Below are 26,876 nucleotides of genomic sequence, written 5' to 3' on the forward strand. Positions count from 1 at the left end.
CCCGGTACGAGAAGCAGACCCGGACTGCTGGACTGATGTGCAGTGAGGGGACGGAAACCTCCAGAACCTTCCAGAACCTTCCAGAACCTTCCGGAACCTCTACACCTGGACCATGTCGTCCGTTTTAAACCACCAGTTACTATGACCATGATAGCACAGTACTGGTGCTAGAGACCCAGTGGAACAACTGGCGCTGACACAATACCACTGAGAAGTATGTAGCGTCGGTCGGTTCGGAGCCGTACGAAAATAATGACATGTTGATAATCTATTGTCCTCTGATCCTTGAAATGGAGCTATTCTGATATGATACCATGTTGATGACCGGTATTGGATTATTATTATGATTAACCTGATCAGCGTCCATACTGTCGTGTTGTTATGCAATCAAGTCTAAAGCCAAAGAAGAAAAAGTAAAAAAACAGTGTTTTAACAAGAACTGCTTGTATCAGTGATGATTACAATGGCTGTTAAAATTGGTTTGTGCTTGTTGTTAGTTGATAGATACCATTGTAAAATTTAATTAAAACTAGGGGCAGATCAATCCTTTTGCTTTCAGTGGTGGTCCAAAATGAACCAAATGTCTACTTGATAAGTTATATATTTGTACCCAAAGATCCTTTAGAAAAAGCCCATTTCATGTGTAAATCCAGTCCCCTATCCCATTTAATTTTGCCCTTTTTTTTCTCACCTCTGAATGGTTTCTATAAAGAAATCTATTGTTCTGAAGAACGACTCTCGGAACTTCCCTTTTTCGGAAAAAAGAAAGCCCGGAGCGTGTTGTTTGTGTGGAGCAGAGCAGTGGTTACGTGTGTCGCCCGGGCCTGGAGCCAACAGCCCGCTGAGGGCTCCGTGGTGCGCCGCGGGCTAAAGAGGCTAAAGCACTTGGCTTCTCCCGGGCTGTGTGAGCGTACAACAAGGCCCACCTGCCGTGCTCCACTCACATAACCCCTGAACAGGAAGGACCCGACGGTACAATGCCCTCCCATCATGGCGCGCCTGATTCCTCAGTCAGCATGTCAGGCAGGGGAGGGGAGCACAGCGGGCCTGGTCTGTTGCGTGTGTGTGTGTGTATGTGTGTGTGTGTGTAAGCATTTTTTATGTGTGATGTGTGCAGGTGTGTGTCTTTGTATTAGATGTGTGTGTGTCTGTGTGTTATCTGCGCGTGTATGCATGGGTTTGTCCCATGTTTGTGTTATGTGGTTGTTTGTGTTTTCGATTGAATGTGTGTATGTGTGTGTGTGTGCGTGTATGTGTTTGTATATTTGTGTGTGTATATATGTGTGTTTGTGTGTGTGTGTGTATATGTGTGTGCGTGTATGTGTGTGTGTGTGTTTGTATATTTGTGTGTGTATATATGTGTGTGCATTTATATGTGTGTTTGTGTGTGTTTGTGCCTGTGTCCCTGCCTGCCTGCTTCGGGGTAGCCCAGCATGGGACTAATTCCAGCAGATTTCCCGGTGGCTGGCTGAGCTAAGCTGTGTTTAATGAAGGCCTTAATAGGCAGCGCACCCCGGGAAGAATGATCACAGATAATCAGACAGACCCAGAGGAGGTCAGCCATGAGGATGAGGATGATGATGATGATGATACACTCTGGTCTCAATCATGGAGGCGATTTTAAGTGATCAACAGATATAAAGAACTGTACCAATATCTCCTTTCAAACCAGAGTGGAGCAGAGTTAGAGAACAATTCAATAATCGTTCCAAACCAAACAAAAGTTCTCCCTTTTTGTGTGTAGAAAGGAGAGTTGGACTGGTCAAATGCTGCTGAAAGCCGCATAAACCACTGGACATACAAGGGAATGTGGTTGACAAGTTGTAGAGAAAATCTTAAGAATAGATAGGACTATAACATAATAACTGTTATAGTTGAATATTATTTATCTTATAGACAGAAGACAGGGTATAGTAACAGACACTGGTGTAATATTTGACATTTTTTTGGAATAAGTGAGAGATAACTTGATAAGTTGATGATCTTTTTTCCCTAACAGATAACGATAGAACTATTTCTTAAGTAAATCAGTATCTGAAGTAACATCTAAAAGATAAGATCATGATTAGACAGACCTGAACAAGGGCAGCCATGAGTGATGATGCTGCACATTCTCCCCCAGAGAGACATACTCACAGAGACATACACACAGACAGACAGAGACACAGACACAGACAGAGACACAGACAGAAAGAAACACAGACAGAGGGCGCGGGGGGGGCGAGACGTGTGTTCCTGACAGAGAGCTGCTCAAGAGGCCCCTCGTCTCTCCACACTGTCAACCACCCGTGGTGAGCTGAAGTGTGTGTGTGCGTGCACGTGTGTGCCTACGTGTGAGTGTATAGTTTTGTGAGAGTGGGAGATTGAATGCTTTTCTGTGTGTGAGAGTATGTGTGTATGTGTATGAATGCACCTGTGTGAGAATGCACGTGTGTAAGTGAGTTTGTATGCGTTTGTGCACGCGTAAGAATGTGCATATGGGTGCATGTGTGAGATAATGTGTATGTGAATTCCCTAGGAACAATCACTACTCTCTTCCTTCCCCCCCCCCCCCACACTTCTGGGCTCATATGCTGCCTGCTGTCGTCATACAAGCCCACTTCAGGTCACGTGATCAGCGCTTCTCCGTGGAGACAGACATGACCACTGGTTCAGCTCGGGTGCCTGTAATCACTAAAGCAGATAATGGCCGGGTAATGTTACGTTGTTTAGATAACAGATTTGAGGGGCAAAGTCATCAGTCTCCAGTGTTGCTGTGACAGTTTTTTCAAGTCTAAAATAATCAGGCTCCAAAGACCGGGAAGGTCTTTGAACACAATCTTTGAACTTTGATGTGAATATTTCAAGGACGATTTATTTTGTGTATTGATAGGCGATAACAAAATGTTCTTATTCCTGTTTGAGTTGAGTGAGGCAATTGTATGTTAGGCTACATTTTATTTACAATATATATTAGCACATTGTAGTGCCTGTATTTGAATATTACACAATAAAAAACTGTAAATGTTGCTTCGTACGTTTCTTTTCCAGTGATGATGTTTTTTTTCATCAGTCAATGTTGAACTCCAATAAGATTAAACTTGAATCTACCAAATCCGTTAAACTCCAGTTGGTTTGAAATCCCAACCGTTCCCCAGATGCACATCATGCTCATGAAGATGAAGAGTGTCCATGGCTTCTTCTTCATCTTCAGGGCTGTTGCCCCTCCTCGGGTTCAAAGGTCGGGTTATCCTTCCCTCCGTCCCTGGTCTCTCTCACGGGGCCGATGGTGGTCAGCCCCCAGGGGCCCTGGAGGGAGTGGTCTACGGTCCGTTGGATAGGCTCATCCCTCCCAGGGGGGGGCCGGTAGCACAGGAACATCAGCCCACAGAGCATGATCAGCAGGGAGCCCGTCATCCCCACGGCGACCGCCGACCCCACCCTCTGCTGCGTCGGCGCCGACGGCATGTGGAACTCTGGGGGGAAGTATATGCTCTGATTGGCCATGACAGAGGTCATGTTCCAGACCAGCGGAACAGAGGAACACACTCCCGTGAGGACATACAGCGACCCGGCCGTGGCGAACGCCAGTCGGAGGCGGTTGCGCCTCACCACGGAGAAGTACACCATCCTGACGGCGTAGACGGCCGCCATGTTCCCCGCCAGCCCGCACGCTACCGCCAGAACCATCAGAACCTGCGCCGCCACGATCTCCGGCGGCAGGAAGCCCGCGGTGATGTCCATTTGGCGGCAGAACTCGAAGCGGGCGAGGGTGTGGCTGTAGAAGCAGGCGCGCCAGATGCCCACCCAGGCCACGCCCGACGACACCACCGTCGTGTCCTGAACGTACCACAGGCGCCACTCGTTGAGGCCCGTTGCCGCCGTGGTGATGATCCACGCCACGCAGCCCATGAGCAAGCCCACAAACTGCTTGTGGGCCGTGTGAGCTAGGTAGCGCATTATGGTCTATCAACGCCCTGCTGGGATGCTGTGAACCGTCCGGGCCTCAGCACCATCGCACCTGATGAACACAGATCAGAATCAATAAGTAGGCTACTATTGGTGGGCGTGTCGAGGCTGAGTGGTGGAGCAAGGCACTAACACCGCCAGGGTTAGGGGGTTCCATTCCCACTGGTAGAGCAAGGCACTAACACTGCCAGGGTTAGGGACTCATTCCCACTGGTAGAGCAAGGCACTAACACCGCCAGGGTTAGGGGGTTCCATTCCCACTGGTAGAGCAAGGCACTAACACTGCCAGGGTTAGGGACTCATTCCCACTGGTAGAGCAAGGCACTAACACTGCCAGGGTTAGGGACTCATTCCCACTGGTAGAGCAAGGCACTAACACTGCCAGGGTTAGGGACTCATTCCCACTGGTAGAGCAAGGCACTTACACTGCCAGGGTTAGGGACTCATTCCCACTGGTAGAGCAAGGCCCTTACACTGCCTGGGTAAGAGGTTCCACTCCTATTGGGGCTAGTTGTATTTTCTCAGGTTTAAGTTTCCTATGGGAGCGCCATTGATGTATTTTCATAAGCAACCAAGATCAATGCGGCCGATTTGTGACCCACTTCGTTGCCCTGATTAGTTTTAGGTCTATCCAATTGCATCCAGAAGCATTTTGGTCTGAACCCCTTTATAACTTCTCTTGAAAATTGTAAATGAACAGGCCATGCATGCTCGGAATGTACACAAGTTTGGGGTCACCCAGGCAATTTTCAATTTTCATTTTTTTTTTCATTATTTCAATTTTCACATTTTTATTCAACAGTTCTCAGCTGTGCTAACATAATTGCAAAAGGGTTTTCTAATCATCGATTAGTCTTTTGACACGATTAGTTAAACAATGTACAATTAGAACAGATGGTTGCTGGAAATGGGCCTCTGTACACCTATGTAGATATTCCATTAAAAATCATCTGTTTCCAGCTAGAAGTCATTTAACACATTAACAATGTCTAGACTGTATTTCTGATTATTTTTATGTTATCTTCATTGAAAAAAAAAAGTGCTTTTCTTAAAAAAAATAAGGATAGTTCTAAGTGACCCCAAACCTTTGAATGGTATTGTATAATAGTGTATTCATGCACGGTATTGTAAGTGGCTTTTGATCAAAGGGTACATGTATTAGATAATGATGGGAGTGGTTTATATGGTATTGTGGAAGACAATGCATCCACTCCCTTTCTTGTTGCCCTTTGCCTGCTACTTGCGGTCAGCAGATTCAGGCCAAGTGCTCCAGGACCTGTATCATGGCTGGCTCTATCACAAGGCCATCTTATATAGCCTGTAAAGGCGTAGGAAACACAGTAAACACAATGGAAAATCCAGTGTTGTCTAAGATTGTATCTATATAACACAAAACAACACCATAAACAGCCGGAGTAGAAATATATTATCAATAAAACCACAATGACAACATTCAATATGTAATATGCTGCATTAAGAAAGGCTTTAAACAGAATGAACAGATTAATGCCTTTTATCTTTAGCTTTATGTGTTTATACGTTTAGCTTTTTTGGTCAATCTCAGCTCCAACAGTTGTTCAGGGAAATACCATCTCTGTGGGAGACGCCGCTCATGTGGGATTAATTAGTTTGACATTGAAAAAGCTCAAATGTCATTTTAACTCGCTCCCCAATGTTGTGAATACCACAGCATTAAAATAAATCTAAGTTCAAGCTCCCAACTTCTGACATGAAAGCTCTCACAGCCATGTGTATCTGGTCTGTTATGATTCAGAATTCCTCCAGTCTTGTTGAAGTTGGGCAAATAATACTGTGTGTTACTGTGAAACCTTAACTGACACTTCTACGTTGAAATGTAGAATGCAGCGCAGAGCCATTTAACTAGCAGTAATATGCTCTCTGGAAAGCATAGGGGAAGCCACTACAGTTAAATGATTAACCTCACATAACAGGCGTTGTGGAGTATACATTTAACACCAGTAAAAACACTACACATAATTAATATTGTAGTCCCTTACCTTCATATCTTGTTTGCCCTTGTCTTCAACAACATATGGAGGTCGTTGACATAAACCTGGCAGAAGGGTATGTGATGTGTATCTCGGCGTGTGAGCAGGTTTTTCTGGCGCATCGAACCGTAATAAATATTTCACCATGTCAGAATCGTGTTGCTGCCATCAGCTCTATCAGCAGAGAGGGGGAGTAGGAGGGGTCGAGGTTAATCAGCTACAGTACGACACACACACACACACACACACACACACACACACACACACACACACACACACACACACACACACACACACACACACACACACACACACACACACACGGTCATCTGAGGGAAGTGGAGCCAGAGAGATTGGGGGGAGGAACAACAACGTGGAGGACAACTCAGAGAGGTGTGATTAAATTGCAACTCAATTTATGATTTCAATCATATAATTTAGAATTGATCACCAAACATGTTATCGGTGTAGATCATTTACAGGGCTTTTACAGAACCTTTGACATTATTCCAGGTCAAAAGAGTCTCAAGATCATGACAGGAAACACAATAGCAGTAGCTAATACCAGAAGCTAGAATAAATTGTTCAGTTTCTGCAGACCCTTTAGAATCACATGAGGTCTTTAAATTAAACCTTGCAATGTCTGCAGACCCATAATAAAAACATCAGGACTTTGAAACAAACCTTGCCGTTTCTGCAGACCCATCAGAATCACACCAGGCCTTTAAATGGAACCAAGGCAACCAAGTAGTTTCAGCAGACCATTTATTTGAGATAGAGCAACAGCTGATTCCATCCGTACAGGTCGGCCGTGTCAAAGAGTGTGGACCTTTACACCATCGCTCAGAGAAAATAACATTCAGAGTGGCTTTACCTCACAGGGAGGAGTGGAACGTAGTATTGTTGACAAAAAGAACATTCCAGAGACCGAAGATCACAGTACGAGTTGAGACACTGATTGTATTTAGTGTTGAAATTAAAGCAGAAGACAGGTAGTGAAGAGGAAATGTTGTCGTTCACAATTAACTGCTCACAACATAACATAATATAACAAAACATAACATACAGCAACACGTGTTCAGTTCAAGGGTACGATCCCGGGAATACATATGAATACACATCTTACAAGTATCATGACACACACACACACACACACACACACACACACACACACACACAACCACACGTGTGAATGTAGTGTTGTTTGGCCAGTGTTTTAATCAGACAGGGCTCTTTTCAGACACGAGGGGGGACTGATGAAGTATAAAGTATGCTTGAGAAGAGGGGACCGTCACACAGGGACCCGGCCTCTCTGGGAATGCTTGTGGAAATTGAATAGTGTGAAGTGCTTTTTCAGTCTATAGTGATCAGTACATTGACCAAGTGCTTGAAATGACCTGCAGTCACTTCCTGCTTCCTGTTTCCTGTTCTCAGTGGATGATGATGATGACGGCTTTATCACCGACATCACATCCGGGAGCGAAGCCATTCTTCCAAGGAAAAGGTATTAAAAAAGGCCACTAGTTTATATCGAGTATATACCTGTATAATTGAAATATTAGGCTTTTTATCTTATTACGTCGCATAAAAAAGGGGTCTCACTTAAAAAAAGGGAAAAAAGAAATTGCAATTGTTAGGGATGGCAAATGTTCAAATAAAGTATCAGCGCCGCCGCAGCTAATAAAGGAAATACTGTCCCTGGGTGCAGTCATCACGCTACAATAAATTACTAGACAAGAAGGGGAATGGAGATTCTCTTCAGCCCAGTCCGCTACACACCGCTCGCCAAGGAGAGGGTACGTCGACAGCAGAGGCGTGCGTTGAAAAGGAGAGTGGTCCGTTGCTAGGGTAAAGGGGTCCCTGGCTAAGGAGAAAGGGTCCATTGCCAAGGAGAGCAGTCTGTCGCTAGGGAGAAGGGGTCGTCGCCAAGGAGAGCAATCCGTCGCTGGGGTAAAGGGGTCCGTCACTAAGGAGAAGGGGTCCGTTGCTAAGGAGTAGGGTGTGTCTCTCAGGGAGGTACAGGTCGTTAAGGGAGTTGGTCCGCTGCCTAGGGAAGCATCCATTACTAAGCAGAAAGGGTACGTCACATCCGTCCCAGCGACCCCACCCTCCCCCCTACCAGAAGATCACCACCTCTCCTTCTGTGGATCCCAAAGTCTTTCTCCGTCTCTTCGATGGCTCGTCTCTGTTGCCCTCCGGTGGGCGCGGGGCAGAACTACAGCCGGAGGTGCATTCCCCTGAGGTTAGCTGTTGGTCTCTCTCTCACAGGCTCAGCCGCTGCTCCGGGGGAAGGCTGTCCGTCAGACACTTGAGCTGCTCCTCCCCCAGGCGGATCTTGTCGTCCAGCTTGCGCTGCTCGATGATGAGAGCCGACTTCATCTTGACGAAGTGCTGGTAGTCTGCCAGGCTCTCGTCGGCCAGGTAGCTGGACAGGATGTCGTAGACCAGGCGCTCGCGCCGGTCCAGGTTCTCCTTCAGCTCCTTGGCATCCTCGTGCTGGCGGATCAGCAGCATGCGCTTGTCTGTCAGCGTGCGCTGTGTAGGGAGAGGACCAAACAAACAGCCTTCAGGATACAGAGATACAGAGCAAGGTCTGCCAGAAGGCCACGCTGGGAGCGCTTGTTTTCTCAATGTCTACACCGAATAGATGAACTTGGACACCTTGGCTTTCTGGCAATGTGTGGTCAGGCAAAACTTATTTTTCTGAAAGTTATGAATACTAATCGGCAGCCATGACCACCTGTTTGTGGTCGCCGCGGTCATTGGATGCAAAAAGAGCCGCCACCATTGTTAGTCAAAGGCAAGAAATGTCATTTTGATCTCAAAATACAAAGCAAATAATTACATTCTTCGCTTCAGTTCATCTCCATATTAGGTATTTTGATAGCTCCTGTAGATTAGCCTTCTCCTGTCTGTAGAAGGCCAATAAACCCCATATTTATTTTACAGTCTATGAATATAACTGATGTGATCTGGGCGTGTGCAAGAGAGGGCTTAAACGTCTTCCTAACTCTCTGTTGGCATATGTGTGTGTACATGCGCTTGTGTGTGTGTGTGCGTGCGCACGAGCCTGCGTGGGTGCGCGAGTGGGCCGTAGGTGTGTGTGTGTATATAAGTCCGACCAAGTGTGCCCGTGTGGGTGTGTGTGTGTATATAAGCCTGCGCTCACCCTCTCCTCGGGTGTGGCGTGCTCCTCCGGGGTGTTGAGGGCGTTCTCCACACGCGCCAGCCGGCCGGACAGCGACAGCAGCAGGCTGACCACCTTGTCCAGGTCGCCCACGAACATGCGGAACTTGTCCAGCTGGTTGGGCTTGCACACGCGCTGCACGGCCGCCTCCACCTCCTCGCCCAGCGCGTTGTTGTCCAGCACGTCCTCCTGCACGCCGCGCCTGGCCTCCCGCAGAACGCCCAGCTTCCTGCCCAGGCTGGAGATCAGCTCCTGCTGTTGGGGGAAAGGGGGGGGAGGAGTGAGGAGTGAGGAGAGAGAGAGACATGGGAGGGGGGGAGAGGGGAGAGAGAGAGACATGGGAGGGGGAGAGGAGTGAGGAGAGAGAGAGAGAGAGACATAGAGGGGGAGAGAGAGGAGTGAGGAGAGAGAGAGACATAGGAGGGGGAGAGAGAGGAGAGAGGAGAGAGAGAGACATTGGAGGGGGAGAGAGGGGAGAGAGAGAGAGACATGGGAGGGGGAGAGAGAGGAGTGAGGAGAGAGAGAGAGAGGAGAGAGAGAGACATGGGAGGGGGAGAGAGGAGTGAGGAGAGAGGAGAGACATGGGAGGAGAGAGGAGAGAGAGAGAGAGAGACATGGGAGGGGAGAGAGGAGAGAGGAGAGAGAGCGAGACATAGGAGGGGGGGAGAGAGGAGAGAGAGAGAGACATGGGAGGGGGAGAGAGAGGAGTGAGGAGAGAGACATAGGAGGGGGAGAGAGAGGAGAGAGGAGAGAGAGCGAGACATAGGAGGGGGGGAGAGAGGAGAGAGAGAGACATGGGAGGGGGAGAGAGAGGAGTGAGGAGAGAGACATAGGAGGGGGAGAGAGAGAGCCATGGGAGGGGGAGAGAGATACAGAGAAAGAGGGAGAAGAGAGAGATGAAAGAGAGAGACATGGGAGGGGAAGAGAGATGAGAGAGAGACATGGGAGGGGGAGAGAGATACAGAGAGAGGAGAGAGAGACATGGGAGGGGGAGAGAGAGACAACAGTCAGTATAGCTGGAATACTGCTGATACAGCCTAACAATTTACATCCACAGTGTGGCGCTAAGGAACCAACTCCTCCTCCATGACCATACTCATTTTAAGTTGTTCTGACTGTTTTTAAGCCCTTGAGACTCTTTCGAATGCCACTAGAGATTTAACACCTTTTGAAGAACTTGTGGTGACATGACCAAACATTCAGATGTTCCCGTGTGTACTTTCCGCCAAACAAGTTTTTTCTCACCAAACTTTTCATGGCAAATTCTGATCCAATCCAGTTTTATCACAAACGGCCCTAAAACTGGGCCAGCCAGGCTTATGAGTTCAGTGCTGCCACAAACAGACCCATATAAGAGATCTACTAACTGTTTAATTAACAAACTTGATCTGGACATGGTCATGGCTGATGCCAATAAAGGAATTAGCAGAGATCAGCCTTGTCTTATGTGGTTGTAGATACTTTAGTTTCACCTTACATGTGTAGGACTATTTTTTTTTGCGCAAACCTTAAAAAATAATACCCACTCACTGAGAGATTGAAGTCCGTTCTCCAGGGAGATGCAGGCTGGTTATTATCCTATAGCATACTGTAGATCAATGACACAAGCTATGACTATATTTAAGTTTCGCCTACCTTTGTAATTAAGGCAATTTAAAGAAGCATAATGTTAAATGCAGGACTAGCTCTAATTGTCTCAGTGACTGAACGGAAAGAGTGCATCTTCTCCACAATTTGTTCTGTGCACAATGTTTTTTGAGCCACGGGATCGGCTCCTGTATTTAGCCCATTTTTAAGTTGACCATCGATCGCGTGTTGGGAGCAAAAACCGTCAGGTCCAGATTGATGGTTGTTGAGTGTGGGTATGCTAGGGTACCCGCGTTGAGTCTGAAGTTGCCTCTGCCATGGCTAACGGGTAGGTAGGTCGGGCGCCGCAAGACTGAAAGAGCTGGGATTGACCCTCTCCGTTGTAACGGGGTATTGTAACGTTCTCACCGTCAGTGGAAATGGAGCGGATAACGCAGACTCTGAAACGTCACGGTCCAAACAACTCTAGGTTCCATTGGTACTTCAACCTTCAAAGTAAAAGCTCTCAGGCCGCTGTGATACCTTTTTGTTGGCCAGGTCAATGTCCAGCTCCTCCTCGGAGTCCTGCTCCTCCTCCAACTCCTCCTCCTCCTCCTGCTGCTGCTGCCCCTCCTGCATGCTCTTCATCTTGATGAGGAGCTCCGCCATGGGGGCGGAGGTGCTGTAGTACGCCGAGCTGGTCACCACGGAAACCGATGGCGTTAGACTGTCCTCCTCGGGTTTCCTGAAATACATGAAGGATGGTTGTTGTGGTAAATAGACAGGGGAGAATCTGAATGTTGGGTCACGTCACCGAAAGTTTGTCGTAAAAAAAGTGCTACATTTAGTCGTCGTTCCATAACGACAACCTTCGTGAGATTGAGGAGTACACTAGAGATAGTGTAGGGGGGGTTACCTTCCTTCCCCAGGCCTGCTGGTGCTGCCGAGCTTGCGGCGCTGGTGCGGCACCTCCAGCAGGGGCTCTCCCGGTGGGAAGATGCCCTCCATCAGGTCCATGGTGGTCCGCCTCTTGCTCTGGTCCAGGATGTCCGCCAGGGACTTGTCTTTGCCCATAATGTCCCTGGCCAGCTCCTGGGTCTTGGGGTCATCCACATATACCCCGGTCGGGGGGAGGGGGGGCTTGTCGCCGTCCTCCATGGGCTGCTGTGTAGCGGGCACCGGGGCCGGGCCTGGGGGGGTTTCTGTGGAGAGGTCCGGGGGGTATTCGGTCGGCAGGTCCATGGGGGCGTCCGTCGGGGGTTCAGGGTACTCCGTGGGAAGGTCCGGGTATTCTGACGGCGGCGCTGGGAGCTCCGAGGGGTCCTCCCAGCTAACGGGAGCTGTTGACGAGGGCGTGCGGAGAGAACATCCACACAGTTTAGAATCACCATTCTGAATGAACACATACGTTGTTATCGTTGTTGTTCTATCAATGCGACATAATCAACGAATGAGTTGGATAGTAAAGGGGATATGTAAACTTTAAAGGTATTTCCTCAAGCCATTTTTCTCTAAACAGCTACAGCCTTATTATATTGTCTTATATTCTGTCGTACCCGTCAACAGGTCTTTGGGTGGAGGAGGGAGGTCGTCGGGACCGACCTCCGTCTCTTTCTGACGAGAGTAGGCACAGAAGACAGAGTAGTCCTGCTCCTGGGGCCCCCTGACCAGAGACCCCTGGGGGCCGTGCGCTAGGGGAGGGGGGGCGGGGTCCTGCAGGAGGATGTACTGCTGGTGGTCCTTCTCCGCCTCGCTCTCTGAGTGGACAATCCGGATAGGGACCTTCTTCACGGCCATAGGGGTGGTGCTGGTGTTCTCCACCATGGTGTCCATCCTTGAGAGAGAGAGAGAGAGAGAGATTTAGTTTGTTTAGTTTCACTGGTATGTAGAGAGAGAGAGAGAGAGAGAGAGAGAGAGAGATGATGAAGGGTGATAGACACAGAGGAGACAGACAGAGAGAGGAAGAGGAGACGGAAAGTAGAGAGCGAGACAGAGAAGGGAATGACCGACACAGAATAAAATGCGAAGAGTGAGATAGAGAGACAGACTGAGAGGGAGAGAAGGAGACCGAAGGAGAATGAAAGAAAACAAAAAAGAAGGAAAGAGAAAACTCAATGTGATCCCGTTTGAAGCACAACTATGTATTTAAGGGGGGAATCAAATTCTGCTGGTTCAGTTCCTGGGCCCAGACCGACACAAGTGGTGGTTCAGCCAAAGAGTGTTGCAGCCCGACGATGCCAGTACAGCGTCTTTCCATCGGAACATCTGAGGCTGCTCCTTGCTGGGCTATGGTTTCCGTCCGCTATAAATACATGGCAGCCGGAGTCCACTGCAGCTCATGGCAGGCCATTCAGCACCAGAACAATGAACAAGTACATTCCAACCCTTACACATGTCATCTATCTTATGTTAATGTATGTCCCAGCAGAATCTGCAGCGACAACCATCGACATCAATCCCAAATGTTGGAGATTTGTGTCGGTGTTGATGCCTTGCTCCACCAGTGCAGCTACAACCGGACCACAGCTAGGTACCATGAAGTGGTGAGAGGAGGGCCTTTAAAGGCTTACCTGGGTGAGTCCTGGTCCGGCAGCGGGACGGGGGGCTGGTCGCTTAGCCGCTGGGGGTGGAACTGCGGAGAGGGCATGCGCTGGTCCTCCATGGTGCTCTGGCTGGACGCGGAGCGGGTCGTATCCGGCGGGGGAGAGCTTGTCTGAGGCTCTGCTGCGGTTGATATCCCTTCTTCAGCCACCACCACTACCCCAGGTCCCGGCTCCTCCAGCTCCCTGCTCGGCTTAGACTGCCTCTCTGGAAAGTTGTGGGCGGGGCTTAGAACAGGGGCGGGGTCAATGTCTCCTTTAGCAGAACAGGGGGCAGGGCCTTCTCCCTGGCAGAGTAGGGCAGGCAACATGGACTTGTGGGTGTCGCCGGGCAGCGGGGGGACCCCTGGCTGCCTGGGGAGGGGGTCTAGCATGGGAGGCACGGCGGGATTCCTCCTGGCCCCGGAGCTGGTGAGGTGGGGGGGTTGTCCGAGGTCCGAGGGGTCTGTGGGGCTGTGGGAGAGGGAGGGGGGCCGGGGATAGGCGGGGGGAGGGACAGCCGCAGGGGTCCTTGGGGCGCTACTGTACTCTGGGGGCGGACCGTACTGCTCGCGCTCAGCGGCACTCTGCCTCTGCCTGCCGTCAGCTGGAAACCTGGCGAACACAGACAGAGACAACGAACACACACACACACACACACACACACACACACACACACACTTAGACACAAAGCTTTTAATGACACGCCTTCCTAACACCCAGACAGCACAGACCCCTCATCTAGAGCTCCATTAAATAACAGCTGATCATCTCCCCAACTGACACTGTGATTATATCGAGTGAGGGGAAGGGAGAGGGAGGGAGAAAGGAAGACAAAGACAGAGAGAAGAAGAAAGAGAAAGAGAACATGAGACAGACAGAAAGTGTGAGACAAAGAGCAAGTGATAGACAGACAGCTAGAGATAGACAGAGGGTTTGAAGGCTAAATGGAGAGAGATAAAGATAGAATGAGACAAGAGAGTGAAGGATAGGCAAAGAGCTAGAGAGAAGTAGAAGAAGGGAAAGACCTCTCTCTGACGTTCAGCTCTGCACCCAGTAGCCTGGTAGCTGGCAGGAATTAAAGGAATACTTGAGATCCCACAAGTCTGTGATGAACAGGAAACAGAGGCCGGCCTTGGCCCAGGGAGGAGGCTGGGATCACAACCTCCTCCTCCATCTCTACACTGGGCTATGATGGCCCAAACTATACCATAAGGATGGGGAATGATATTTCCCCACTCAATTTCCTCAATATCCATGAATAAGGACTGGAACCGGCAGGGGTTAGTAGTTCCTCCGGCTCAAGGATGCCTAAAGCTATAGCGTGGAAATGGGGACTAAACCAACAACCATGAACCAAGGAAGTTAAATACCCTAACAAGTCTAGACTCTCCTGCCCACAATATATCAATAAACACACACACGCAAACCCGCTTTTTCAGAAAAAGCCACTAGCCACTCACCCTACGAGGAGCTCCATATGTGTGCTGTAGGATGTGTGTTTCATACTCTTGTGTGACAGACACCTGTAGCGGTGTGCCTTACACCTGCTTTGTATCACTAACAGACAGATGGTCCTGGCTGTTGTCATGCTAATGCAGGACTCATTTCCTCGTCATGCCAACACTGGTAGTGATATGGCTGCCATGCCAACACTGGGAGTCATATCGAAAGTCTTGCTGGTGTGTGTGTGTGTGTGTGTGTGTGTGTGTGTGTGTGTGTGTGTGTGTGTGTGTGTGTGTGTGTGTGTGTGTTTGTGTTTGTGTGTGTGTGTGTGTATGTGTGCTAGTGGTATGATGAGGCAACATCCAACACCCCAGAGTTTAACCGGTCAATCGCAAGATGATCCGGCTCTCCACACTTCCTGAATAACTGGTTAAGAGTCCATGTGCCACTGTGCATGACATCATCATCAGCCAACCATCATCCACCATGAAGTAGCTCTCTTACGGACTCACTCAAAAGCAGCACAAAAAGCATGGCTCCAGGAGGACTGAAGATAACGTTTTTACATAGATTATATATCATATAGCCAATTCAAAATCCATTCCTCATTCATTTTCGGACCCTCCTTAGAAACTAATAGCAGTGAACCATAAATGAATAATCGCCATCTCTGCACATATCCATCTTTGTGCATGTTTCAATCTGTGTGTTCATATCAACATGCATGTGCATAACATTAACACACATGACCATGCCTGTATTTATAGTGTCTTGCTAGCGAGCCCATTTTTAATGTACAGGTGGTAGACATGCACAGTGTCCTCAATATATGCACGGCACATGGTGTGCACAGAGGCCTCCGTTTACACAGAAATCCCTTCTCTACAGCGGTACACACATATATGTGTATGCTCGCCATGCTTCACTTCTAGCATGGATCCCATCAATGCTCAAAGAGATTTGGCACCCACCCATCAACACACACATGAAGACAATGGCTCAACCAAGTATTCTTGACTTTTAGAGTGTTATGCTTCGAGTAAAAGACATTGCTCTAGCAGGTTGATGAAACACTTCCTGTGTGTGGGCCCCCATCAGATGCCTCGCCTACACCACCAGCACACAGCCGATTCAGACAGAAGGCCTGCGTTGTTTCAGCTCAGCAGAGACTAAGCTCATGGTATGTCCCACAGACGTCACCAAGCACCCACAATCACAGAGTTCTGCTGAACCGGAATGCTCTCTCATGTTCGGTTAAAACTTAAGGCTGGTTCTGGCAAACCCTATTAGACCACAAGATGTACACATGTAAATCATCCAAATGTGCTGCATCAAAACATATCGTCGTTCATCAAAAATGTACCCAAATATAAAACAAAATAAAGAATCCAGTGGCCTTATGATTATGCTCTGTTGTTAACAAATGAATCAACAGTTGTATAAAATAAATGTGAACTAGATGCAAGTTCTATAAAACACAGGCGAACCAGCAGTATGTTGTAAAAAAGAAAGATCTATCCACAGTACGTTTAACTTTTATAACTATATGGGGTTCTCCTTGATAGTTAAGGGAGTTGTTCTTTTCCCTTTAGAGGGCTTAGGGGTGTGTTGTATAATGTGGCCTTTGAAGCCCTTTGAGACTGCACGTGTGATTATGGGCTAGGCTAATATAATTGACGCGGCTATGAAAGACCCCTCCTTACCTGGTAGAAGTGCCGTGATGATCTGCGGGTCTGCTTTCCATCGGGACGTACTCTGTAGACTTTCTACCGGGGGCTGGAACCTTCACGTAGATGAACAGAAACACGTACGTTCTTATTTCACGAGTCTTATCCCAGACTAAGATCCCAGACTTTTCACCCGCCTAGCCTCTGCTGACAATAGAGGAGGCGATAGTTTTGTCATCGGGTTAATTTCTTGTTTGGTCTCTGGGCATGTCATTATGAACAAACATGAGATTTATATTTGACTTGGCTCCCTTGGTTTGGCCTTCCTAATTCGTTTCATGAGGTGAACTTGTCTAAACAGGGGATGTCAAGTTTCCTCAAGTGTTGGCTTCAATCTTTGCTTCGATCTGTTGGCTCAATATGAACTTTGAGACTTTGAAGAAATGTGCATGCATTTATAAATGACATTTGTTTGGTTTAAATAATTATTATAATTGCGATCCATCCAACTATGAACTAGGTAAAGAAAACAGCGCACCTGTCCGTAGAAGTCAGCAGAGGGTGAAGAGCGAGACCGCTCGTGGTAGCAGGGAGGTTTGGCTCTGTCCTCCGCACCGGGGTCCAGGATGTTATCCGCCGAGCGGTACCTCCCAGAACCCTTCGTCTCAGTGGCCTTCCGCTGGTCACTCCACCGAGCCTCGTACTCTGCAAAGGTGCCCAGCCTCTCCTGGTCTAGCAGGGCCTGGTGTTGGTCGGAGTAGCTTCCCCTCCATGCCTCCCCTTGGTTCACTGTGGAAGGAGGGAACCCACCTCCCACTTCTCTCAGTGATGCTCCAGGTTCACCAGCGGAGGACAGGGCGGTAGCACTGTTGGCATCGCCAAAGTTCTCAGAGCGGCTCCGATTGGACGCCGGGGTCTTAGCCGAGACCGGTTGGCCAGCTCCCTCGGCGGGCTTTGTTGGGTTGGCGTCATTGGGGACGTGGTCACTCACGCCCACCTGGTGGATCTTGTTTGGTTCGGAGAAAGACTTCACCTTCCTCTCTACGGGGAAACGCTTCCGGCTTCCGATGCGGGTCACCTGACTGCCGCAAACAGACGCCGTTCTGCTGACGCCAGCCTCGGAGACCGTTGGCAGGGAAGAGATGTCTTTGCGAGACCCCATGGATGCTTGGTAGCCGGACAAGGCCTCGGCCCCGGGTTGCTCCAGGAGGATTGGCTCCAGGTCTCTCCTCCGGAAGGACGTGGCTTGGAGCACCCGGGCCTGCGCCTCCTTCAGATGGTCCTTGTAGGTGCTGGTGAAGGAGCCCTCCAAGGAGGAGGCAGGGGAGTTCTCTGTGGGCCTCCAGCTTCCGGTCTCCTCCTCGGGGTCGGTGCTGGAGAGGGTGGCGGCGCTGATGCTTTTCTGCAACTTGGCTTTCCTCATCTGGATCTCGTTCCTCAATGTGGTGGCAAAGCGGTCGCTCCTCTTGGCCATCTTGGCATCGATGGACTCCTCGGCCTGGGCCTCTCCAAGGGAGCTGCCTCGGGCCTTGGTCTCCATGGACAGAGAGTGGAGCATGGGGGTGGTTTGGGGTCTGATCTTCTCGTGGTCCTGTTTCTGGATCCTGAGTTCCTGCTGCAGTGGCAGAGACCTCCTCTGGTCCGGGAGTTTTCCAGGGGGTATGGCCCTTTGATAGGGATCCGCGGTCTGGGGATTCAGCCTCAGATTCCCCCTGATGTCAGGAGGGGCTTTAGCGGTGTGGTGGTCCGACAGGGCCGGGGGCGTACCCGAGTGCTGGCGGGTGTGTTGGGGAAGACTCTCCTCTGGCCGGCCATATCCGTTGCTGTCCTTCCCAGGACGGAAGCCCTGCTGCTGGGGAACCTGGTGGTACTTTGCCTTGTCCTCGGCTGGAGGAGTCAGAGAATTCATGTCATTTCTTGCCTGCACCGCCTCCACGTCTGACGCCCCCATTCTGTCCTCTGCTGCCTTCCTTGAGCTGGGCTGGCCCGGCTGGCTTTTGGTGATGCAGTAGTACCGACTGTGTCCAGTGCTCTCTGGGGTCTGGTCGAGTGGAATGGCCCCCAGGGGAGCAGCAGCAGGCCGCCCCTGGCTGGGCGGGCAGAGGGGACCAGGGTTGTTGTTTGGCAGCTCCTCCATGCTGCTGTAGTAGCCACAGGTGCTCTGGGGCTTGGGTGCAGCTGGGGCCCTGGCCTGGGGGTAAAATTGCCATGTGGGGGGCTGGTTAACCTGGGAAGGTTGGCCTGGTCGGACATCTGTCCCGGGGTACTGCTTGTTAGAGTTGAGCTGGGAGTGAGTGGAGACATCGGGTGGCATTTGAAAAGTGTTGGTGTCATTTTTGAATGAAGGGACATGACGGCGGATTTCAGAAACATGTTTAACGGTTTCAGCCGACTCTGGTCTTTTGTCGGCCGCCTTCTCGCTGGGTTTGGAATGGAGGAGTGCATCGGGACCCTCGGAGTATCCTATGACCAGGCCCCTCTCGTGCATCTTGGTGGCGGCAAAGCTGTCGCTGCGCTGCGGTGGAGGAGGTGGAGGCGAGGAGGAGGAGGAGGAGGACTTCTTCTTCTCAGGGATGTGCCAAACGGGGCCGTAGCTTGCCCTACTGGAGCTGGAGTGGCGTGAGCCGATCTGCTCCTCCGAACGAGGACTGTCTCGCCCCGTGCTCCCACCTGCCATATGCAGGTAGCCCTGCCGGTCCTCGTGCGTCCTCCCCACCTCAGTGGCGCCCTGAGCGGGTCTGCCTCCGCCGGGCTTGACCCCAGAGTCCCACTGGTTGACTTTATGGAGCATGTTCTCGGTAGAGGCGGCGTTGCTCCTGGAAAGGGTGTAGTCCGGCGTGCCAGAGCTGGTGGAGAAGGAGCTGTAGGCCGAGTCCCGCTTGCCGCCGCCGCTGCCCCCGCCTCCTCCTGCTCCTCCTCCTCCTCCCAGGTGCTCCACGCTGCCACTGGATTTTGCGGGGGAGAGTTGTCCTGGGGGGTAGGGATGGGAGGCCTGTTCTAGGCTGTCCATGCTGCCCAGAGAGCTGAACTGATCTGACACTCGGCGCAGGTTGCTCTGCTCCCAGTCGCTGGAAAGGTCGGTTGAGGATGTGCTGAGGCATCAAAGAAAATAACGTAATATAATAATAATAAGAGTGTTATTCTGTTAAATAAACATAATTCTTTGTAAATATCCAAACTTTGATCGCACTTCAAATCCTACTTTTACAAATAAATATACCTAAATAAAAATATGGTACTATGTATTCAATATCATTAAGGTATTGCATACAATGTCCAAACTTGAAGAATTTGGATGCATAACAATTGTTGCTGTTACCTTGCATCATATTGTGTGTGCCACACTGCAGTGGGAGGGGCCTGTGTTTTGGCAGTCTCCGATTGGCTCTCGGTGAACTTGGTGGCATGCCAGGAGTGGGGCCTGCTCATTGGCTCGTTCCTCCTGAAGGAAAGGGTGAAGCACAGCTGGATTAGCGGCCCACCCCTCATGGAAAATGGGAACGGTTTGCTCTAGATGTTCATCCATGCGTTTCAGAAAGTTAACCACCACAGCTTAAACTTTACCAAACCAACTCCTCTAAAAACAACAGTCAGAAGATAATGTGTCCGTTCCTTCTGTTTGGATCTAAATTGGCCAACTTGCTGAACAGTTTAACTTCACATTATGCTTATAGATTTAAAACAATTCTTTCCACGGAGTGTTACACTAAAAGTTTTACAATCCTGAGAAAAATGTAATAAACACACACACAACAAACACAAACACATCACAAATAAAAAAAACATGGCAACTGAAAGTACACGTCATTGGCCAGCAACGTGTAGTTGAAGCTACACGGCCGGTAGACGTAGCGTTTCAGCTAACGGGCGGAGCTACGTGATCATCCAAACGGGAATGCAAAAGAGGAAGAGGGGAGGCCTATGGATTCAGGAGAGACATGGTATGAGGTGGATGAGAGGAGGAGATGCATGTTCACAGGTGAGCATGGAATGGGCAGCTGCTGGTATCACTAACTACTACTGACGGACACGCGGAGCCGTACCTCATGGAGCTCCGTAATATCTTGGTGAGGAAGTTCCTCGCCACATGAACGTCATTCTCTGACGGCATTTTGTTAGCTACAATATCCACCATGTTCACAGTCCTGCTGGCAAGGGGAGGAACACAGAGGCTAAGAACATTGGCTGGACTTTCACACAGACAACATGAGAAGATCACTGGACATGGAGGACTTCTAGTGTGCTGTACTTCGATGAAGATATTAAACAGGCAGGAACCTATACTATCCTTCACAGACACATGTTTCCTAGTGGACTTGTTGCTTATTATTGCCTGTAAAAGCGTGGTGTAGGTGCCCCCTCTACTGGTCAAAGCTAGTATATGCTTGTGTGCTCTCTCCGGTCATGCTGCCGTGCATACTAGACCCCTACTGTATTTCTGATGCACGTTCACCAGTGGATACCAAACCAGGCCAGCATTATAAAGGCTCAGGACTCTGTGAGTCATGGTGCCCTGCCAGCACCATCTGGCCCCACGGGAGGGAGGGACGTAGCCTCAGTGTGGGGTCAGGGGCTTAAGGGCCAGGGGAGATCTCTTACAGAACCAGCTGATCTGCCTCGCTCCTGGGGAACAAGCTGTCGTCTGCCTCTCTGGGCCCAGACAGACATGGTTCATCCCTGGCCTAACCGGAGAAGATCATACTACACCACCTGACTGGTCAGGAAGAGAATCTGCCTGGTCAACAGAAGGCTTTCCACTTTATCTATAGTGGTCTAAATGTTTATGATGTTGGTGAAAAACTACGGTGAGATCTGGCTAGGTGTTAAGGGGATTTTTTTCTTCACTTTATTTAATTGTATTTGGTCAAATGTTTCAATGATTTCAGCACGTTGGAGGGTGAGCTTGACTAAAAATCTGTACTGGCTTGTGACACGCTTTTAACGTCAGCCGTTTCAACTGAAGATAAATCATAAAAATGCAGGGCCGAGAGTCCAGCACTTGGACAAAGCGGTTCCTTGACTCCCTACAAAGCTATGGGGTCAAAGGTTGTGCCCTCCTGAGACACCCTGGCCCTGGGTGACATAAAAGCCCTAAATGACATAGCTTCCCTTTAGATGGAGAGTGGTTATTTGGCAGCAAAACACTGGGGTGAGGGTACCAAGAACCCAAAAAACAATAATGCTCAGATTGGGCTCGAGATTTAGCAAAGCTTCATAAAGTAGGACACATCTATGAACTAAGAGCTGGATTAGAGTGAGGAGCGCCTGTTTTGGGGGGGGGGGGGGGGGAGACAAAGAGAGGCCAACGCAGGGCTGGGGGCTTCCTGGACTCCAGTGGCTCCATGTTTGTAGGCCGTAAGGAACTAGCCAGAAGGAGCCGCCCATTGGTATGCAAATTAGCATGGTTTTATTAGGCCTATCGTCAGGGCTACAGCTGGGCAGGGAAAGATATGCAAGCGGGGTGATTCAGTTGGCAGGCATGTGATCGGGGGGCACTCTGGAGGTTGATCTGTGTCTCGCCCCGTCACTTCAAACTGTTGTTTGAATCGGGCCAACACTAACGAAGCCGCGCTCAAAAATAAACAGCTAACTCATGGATGCTTCACACTAGAAAAACTATTAATACCTTTTAAAAAAGAGGGGTTTAACCTGCAGCACATGGAATTCTCAGGGCCAAGAACGACAATGGTCATTGAAAAGTGTAACGCGTTACATTTACATTGTGTCAAAAGATTAACTTGCATTTGTTAGCAAGTGGTTAAATCTTGCTGATCGTGGCTTAACCTGAATGATGCATGGCCTTGTGCTCAATAACTCAAAGGAAAGCAAAATAAGTATTAAGGTCACATAAACACACCATATCCGTCTACCATATGTCAGTGATGATCCCCCCCCCCCCCCCGCCTCATCTAATTTCAGATCAACTTTGTGACAGAAACCGGAATCAAGTACAAGACAATAACAAAGCTTTGAACCAAAGTGATAAATCATCCATTAAAGTAAATCCCAATTAAATCCAGATCATAAACTCACCAAACATCCAAATGAAGAAAGACGTGCTGGGCGTAAAAGAAAGTCAACACAGTGTCGGCAGTACAGAGTCCATCTTTAGATATGCACGGCCACTAAAAAGCACAACTCCCAGAGGAATCAAGTTGAGGATCAGACCAGTTGTGCTCCAGTGCTCCCACTGCATTCCACAGATTCTCACTGATGGGTCAAAACAAAGGAGCCCCCGGCCCCAGCAGGCTCCAGGTGCCTGGGCATGGTTGGACCCCCCACATCACCCGTCCGCCACCTCGGGTCCCCAAACCACAGAGCCACGAGGTACCGAGTCACCACCAGCACCAGCAGCACCGTCCAGTGAAGCCTCTACCACCGCGCAGCGTGAGCACGTAGGCTCACTGAAAGTTTAACTTGTGCTTGTGTAGTATGGGTGTTCGGGGTTGAGAGGAGACCCCCCTATGGATTATGGGTGGGAGTTTCCTCCTCAAGCCCCAGCAGAATGTGTAGGAGGAGGGGGAGGGGGAGGGCTGGTGTCGCAGCCAGTCCCCATGGAGTAATCTCCAACCTTGTGTCGTCTCATTGGATCTTGGAGAGGGCCAATATGCTAATGAGGAGATTAAACGACAGGCTCTTCTCTTTCCAGCCCTCACTCACACCCCCCCTGCCTCCCTCCCCTTCTTGTGAGGCAGACATGCATTTGCACCATCGCTATGGCAACCGGTTGATCTCTGTAAGGGTGCGAGGCGCAGAGTGGCTGCTGAAAGCGCTCGGTAACCAGGGAACGGGGGACAGAGTTTCGCCCGGCAACACGTCAGCAGCAGGTGATGCACATTCAACTTATATGGTGTGATATGGTCAGTTTCAACCACATACACTATTTCAAAGCTTAGTAGTCAAGGTGGGCCCGCTTTAATACATTTCAATTATTATGATCTTTTTGACATTTAGTTTTTGTTTTAGAATTGTTTAATTCAGTTTACAATGGCTACATCATTTCACAAATGTTAAGATATTCTTGTATATGCCCTGTCAAAAGGAGCAGATAAAGGACGCTTTCTGCCATTACAGTCAGCAAATGTTGATAAGAAGAGCAAATGTAATAATTTCCCCAAGGATCGATATATATACACATCTCTCCATAATAATAATATAACAATATGAATCTTAATGTATAGGCTTATTCCTCATAGAATGTTCTAGAAGTACATGGGAAAAGCCCACCATGTGTGTTTTTATCTGTGATTAAATCTACTCTGGCACTGGAACTCCCGGTCTGGTGACCAGCAGGGAGATTAGGGCAGAATTATGGAGACAAAAGTAAATGGGAGGGCCATAACCCTAACTACTTTTCCCGATTACTTCCTGAGAAATGGCTGCTCAAGGATGCATAAGAGATAAGATATCTAAATAAATATTGTTGAAGATTTGTATTGCCCAGAAAATGTTTTTCAGCAGCAGAGCATAAATATTATGCATTACATTTTTTCTTGTTACTCTTGGTTTCCTTTTCATAATCTGTAATCTCATCGATTCATTTTCAGAATCTGGACATGAGGCTTGTGCCATGGATCTCAATATGCACTGAATAAAAAAGAATATTCATAATAATTATCATATTCTGTAGCCTGTTACCAATTGTTCAGCCCATACGAATGATGAGGTACTACCACTGTTGCTCAACACGAGGACATTTAATATGTTTGTATGAGATAAATATTGGTTAACGTCCTGAGACACAGCAGTGAGATTTAGCCTACTTGCTCCGATAGATCGATCCCAGAGTCTCAAGTCCATTCTACAAGCGTTCTCCTAACCTGGTGGACACTGAGACGCAGGGTTAAACGAAATGGCCGTGTTCATCCACTACATATACAGTATTTACCCAGGTTGCTGGAGGAACACTACATCAAAATGGAGGCAGAAGTTTGATTCCATACGCTTTGGTTCCTTAAGGTTATTAGTTCTGGAAAACCTAAATCCCACCTTGATAGTATGGTAGTCTGCCGAGAAAGCCACATGGCTGCCGTATCAATATATGTATTAGAGGGGATACAAGAAGGGTTCATTGGATGCTGCAGATGCTGCATAAACCCTACATAAATAAGCAAGGTGTAATTTCCACTGCTGGACACTAGCCTTAACGCTGGCAGACACTACACCACACCTTCATGTAACCATGGTCGAATACTAGACAACAATGTGGTTTTTGATTGAATAATCCTACATAACACATCTAACAAGGTGGTTAGACATCAAGTCATCCGGGACAAATGATTACCCTCCACCGCAAATTGGGAACACTTTGTCGGCACATTGCCAACGCCCATAATTGAAGTGCGGCCCGGCTGCTCCGACGCATTGTGGCGATAATCGCTGTGCGGTTTTATAATGCTGAAGTTGCGTGCGGCCCGCGCACGCCAACAGGTGAGCCCGCTCCCGACGGGCTGACAAAGGCCTTCCTTCAGCAGGAGCAGCCTGCAGGTGAGTCACACGGGGGTGAGAGAGGTGAACCGTGGGAAGACGGCACATTCCTGAGCCCAGCAGCATACCAACTGTCAAACCAGCGGCTGCCCTGGGTTACCGCAAGACCCAAAACACCTGGTGATCATGTCTGGAGCCAAGGGTTCACGCACCACTCATCTCGTTCTCACTGAGCGGACAACTTTTCTTTACTATTTTTATATACAGAATGTATTTTTTATATTTATTTTGAAATTTTTATAATCATTATTTGAATGAATTTTTCCCATTCACGTTACACGCCTCAACTAAGAATGAAAAATGAACAGAATGAAAGCTGTTCGCAGCCTCAAAAGGTCAACACAGAACGCACCGTTTGACCCCAGTGGCCATGACTCAGGGACCTCCCTCTTGCTGTGAAACCTGTGGGCAAAGTGGTGCAATGAAATAGACCCTGAGACGTCAGAGGTTGAGCTATCTACCCTACACAATATCATCGTTGGGCCTGGAAAGTCTCATGGCCCTAGACCCTTTGGGGGCAAACTTGTGATGGATTGAAGATGTTAAGGGTTAGGAAAGGGTTATTTCAACATTTAACCAGTGGCTATTACGATTTAGACGTTTTTCCGAAACGTTTACAGGAAGGACAAGTCATCCAGATATCCTCATGGGTCAAACAGGAGCGAGTGTTCAACCTTGGCCGCCAATTATAGGGACCCTATTACATTTGAAAACTTTGGAGTGATTCGAGGCCGAAAAATAGTAATCAGGAGTCCCTAATAAGCAAGTAATCGACAGTTTCACTGTGAATACCTAATTACTTTATGTCAAATTTAGAATAATCTCAACAAAGTTTTTAGTAGCTTGTCACCAAGTCAGGGGCAGACAGACAGGAACTCAGGACCACAACACCCAATTTCACATCAAAAGGAAGAAAATCACATGTTGTCTTTTACACACAGGCCCAAGCCCATACATATATCATTTACCTAGTATATCTAGAAGTAGAAGTAGCAGTAGTAGTATAAAGGTCCTGTTACACTTAAAATAAATGCAGTAACAACAACAAGAATGTATTGATGGGGTTACTTAACGACAGCATTGATCTATAGGTATCGCCCTAAACATACCTACTACATCTAGGATTTACCTACTACATCTAGGACATAGCTACTACATCTAGGATTTAAGAAAATAATTATATTCTGATGCTGTTTGTTCAGTTCACATCATAGCACCTCGTCTATGGAGCAAGCCCTTTAGGAAAAAAAGTGTGTGTAATTATCTTATTACAGGACTTATCTGCATGCAATTCTCCTCCACTTAAGAGCACATCGATATTTAGGAAGGCACCGCTTGGCAGCATCACTAATTACCAATAAACATGGGCTTACTGTAACTACAAGCAGCAGATCCAAGGGAACTAGAGTGTGCCCTGCCTTCTTTAACATGCTGCAGTCGTTATCACAGCAACGAACATGTTCCCTATTACTATTTGAATCTCTTACCAAAGCAAAACGCTAAAGACTAAACATACCCTATTCGGAACGTTTTTTTTCTAACCCACCATAGTGACAGGTGAGAGCTGATTCACATCTACACCAGTAGGGGGAAACCAACTGCTACATGTGACGTTTATTCAGTTATACAGTTCAGCAAGTTAGCTCTGCTTTATGGCAGACTAGCAGTAGTGCAAATAGTCAAAAAAAAGACACATCCAACAAATATTAAGTAAGTTCATGAAATTAAGACAAGCAACCTTAAAGTATTGATTGATTTTGGAATGGTTCATTCTCTGTCTTATTGGATGCTATGCTTTGGGTGTTCTGAGACTCACTTGTAAGGTTGTTTGTTGGCAAGTGTACTTCATGACTTTGTGTGCTTGTGAATCAATAAAAAAATATATGACAATGTCAGAAGACACTGTAACAAGTACTTTAACAAGTACTTTTAAATACTTTCTTCTGTAGCCAGGCATAACTTAAGCAGACGTGTGACTTATGTTGAG

The 26,876-nt window shown here is 48.5% G+C and overlaps 2 protein-coding genes across 2 annotated transcripts in view; both read right to left on the reverse strand.

The window, feature by feature from the left end:
- Positions 1-2,886: 2,886 nt before the first annotated feature.
- On the reverse strand, positions 2,887-6,047 carry cldn34a (claudin 34a). Its single transcript, XM_079739208.1, has 2 exons — positions 5,967-6,047; positions 2,887-4,000 (listed from the first exon to the last, which is right to left on the reverse strand). The coding sequence occupies exon 2, from the start codon at positions 3,937-3,939 to the stop codon at positions 3,190-3,192; it is 750 nt and encodes a 249-aa protein (XP_079595334.1). The 5' UTR covers positions 3,940-4,000; positions 5,967-6,047; the 3' UTR covers positions 2,887-3,189.
- Positions 6,048-6,462: 415 nt separating this feature from the next.
- Positions 6,463-26,876, reverse strand: part of shroom2a (shroom family member 2a) — a 32,339-nt gene continuing 11,925 nt past the window's right edge. Inside the window, exons 4-12 of the mRNA XM_079740134.1 lie at positions 19,722-19,844; positions 16,941-19,494; positions 16,439-16,518; positions 13,281-13,904; positions 12,267-12,544; positions 11,627-12,050; positions 11,254-11,455; positions 9,127-9,399; positions 6,463-8,492 (exon numbers count right to left, since the gene is read on the reverse strand). Coding sequence (XP_079596260.1) covers positions 8,220-8,492; positions 9,127-9,399; positions 11,254-11,455; positions 11,627-12,050; positions 12,267-12,544; positions 13,281-13,904; positions 16,439-16,518; positions 16,941-19,494; positions 19,722-19,844 — 4,831 coding nt within the window. The 3' untranslated portion in view covers positions 6,463-8,219. The remainder of the gene's footprint in view (positions 8,493-9,126; positions 9,400-11,253; positions 11,456-11,626; positions 12,051-12,266; positions 12,545-13,280; positions 13,905-16,438; positions 16,519-16,940; positions 19,495-19,721; positions 19,845-26,876) is intronic.

The sequence above is a fragment of the Pollachius pollachius genome (genome assembly GCF_949987615.1).
Source record: "Pollachius pollachius genome assembly, chromosome: 7".
Classification (NCBI taxonomy): Eukaryota; Metazoa; Chordata; class Actinopteri; order Gadiformes; family Gadidae; genus Pollachius; species Pollachius pollachius.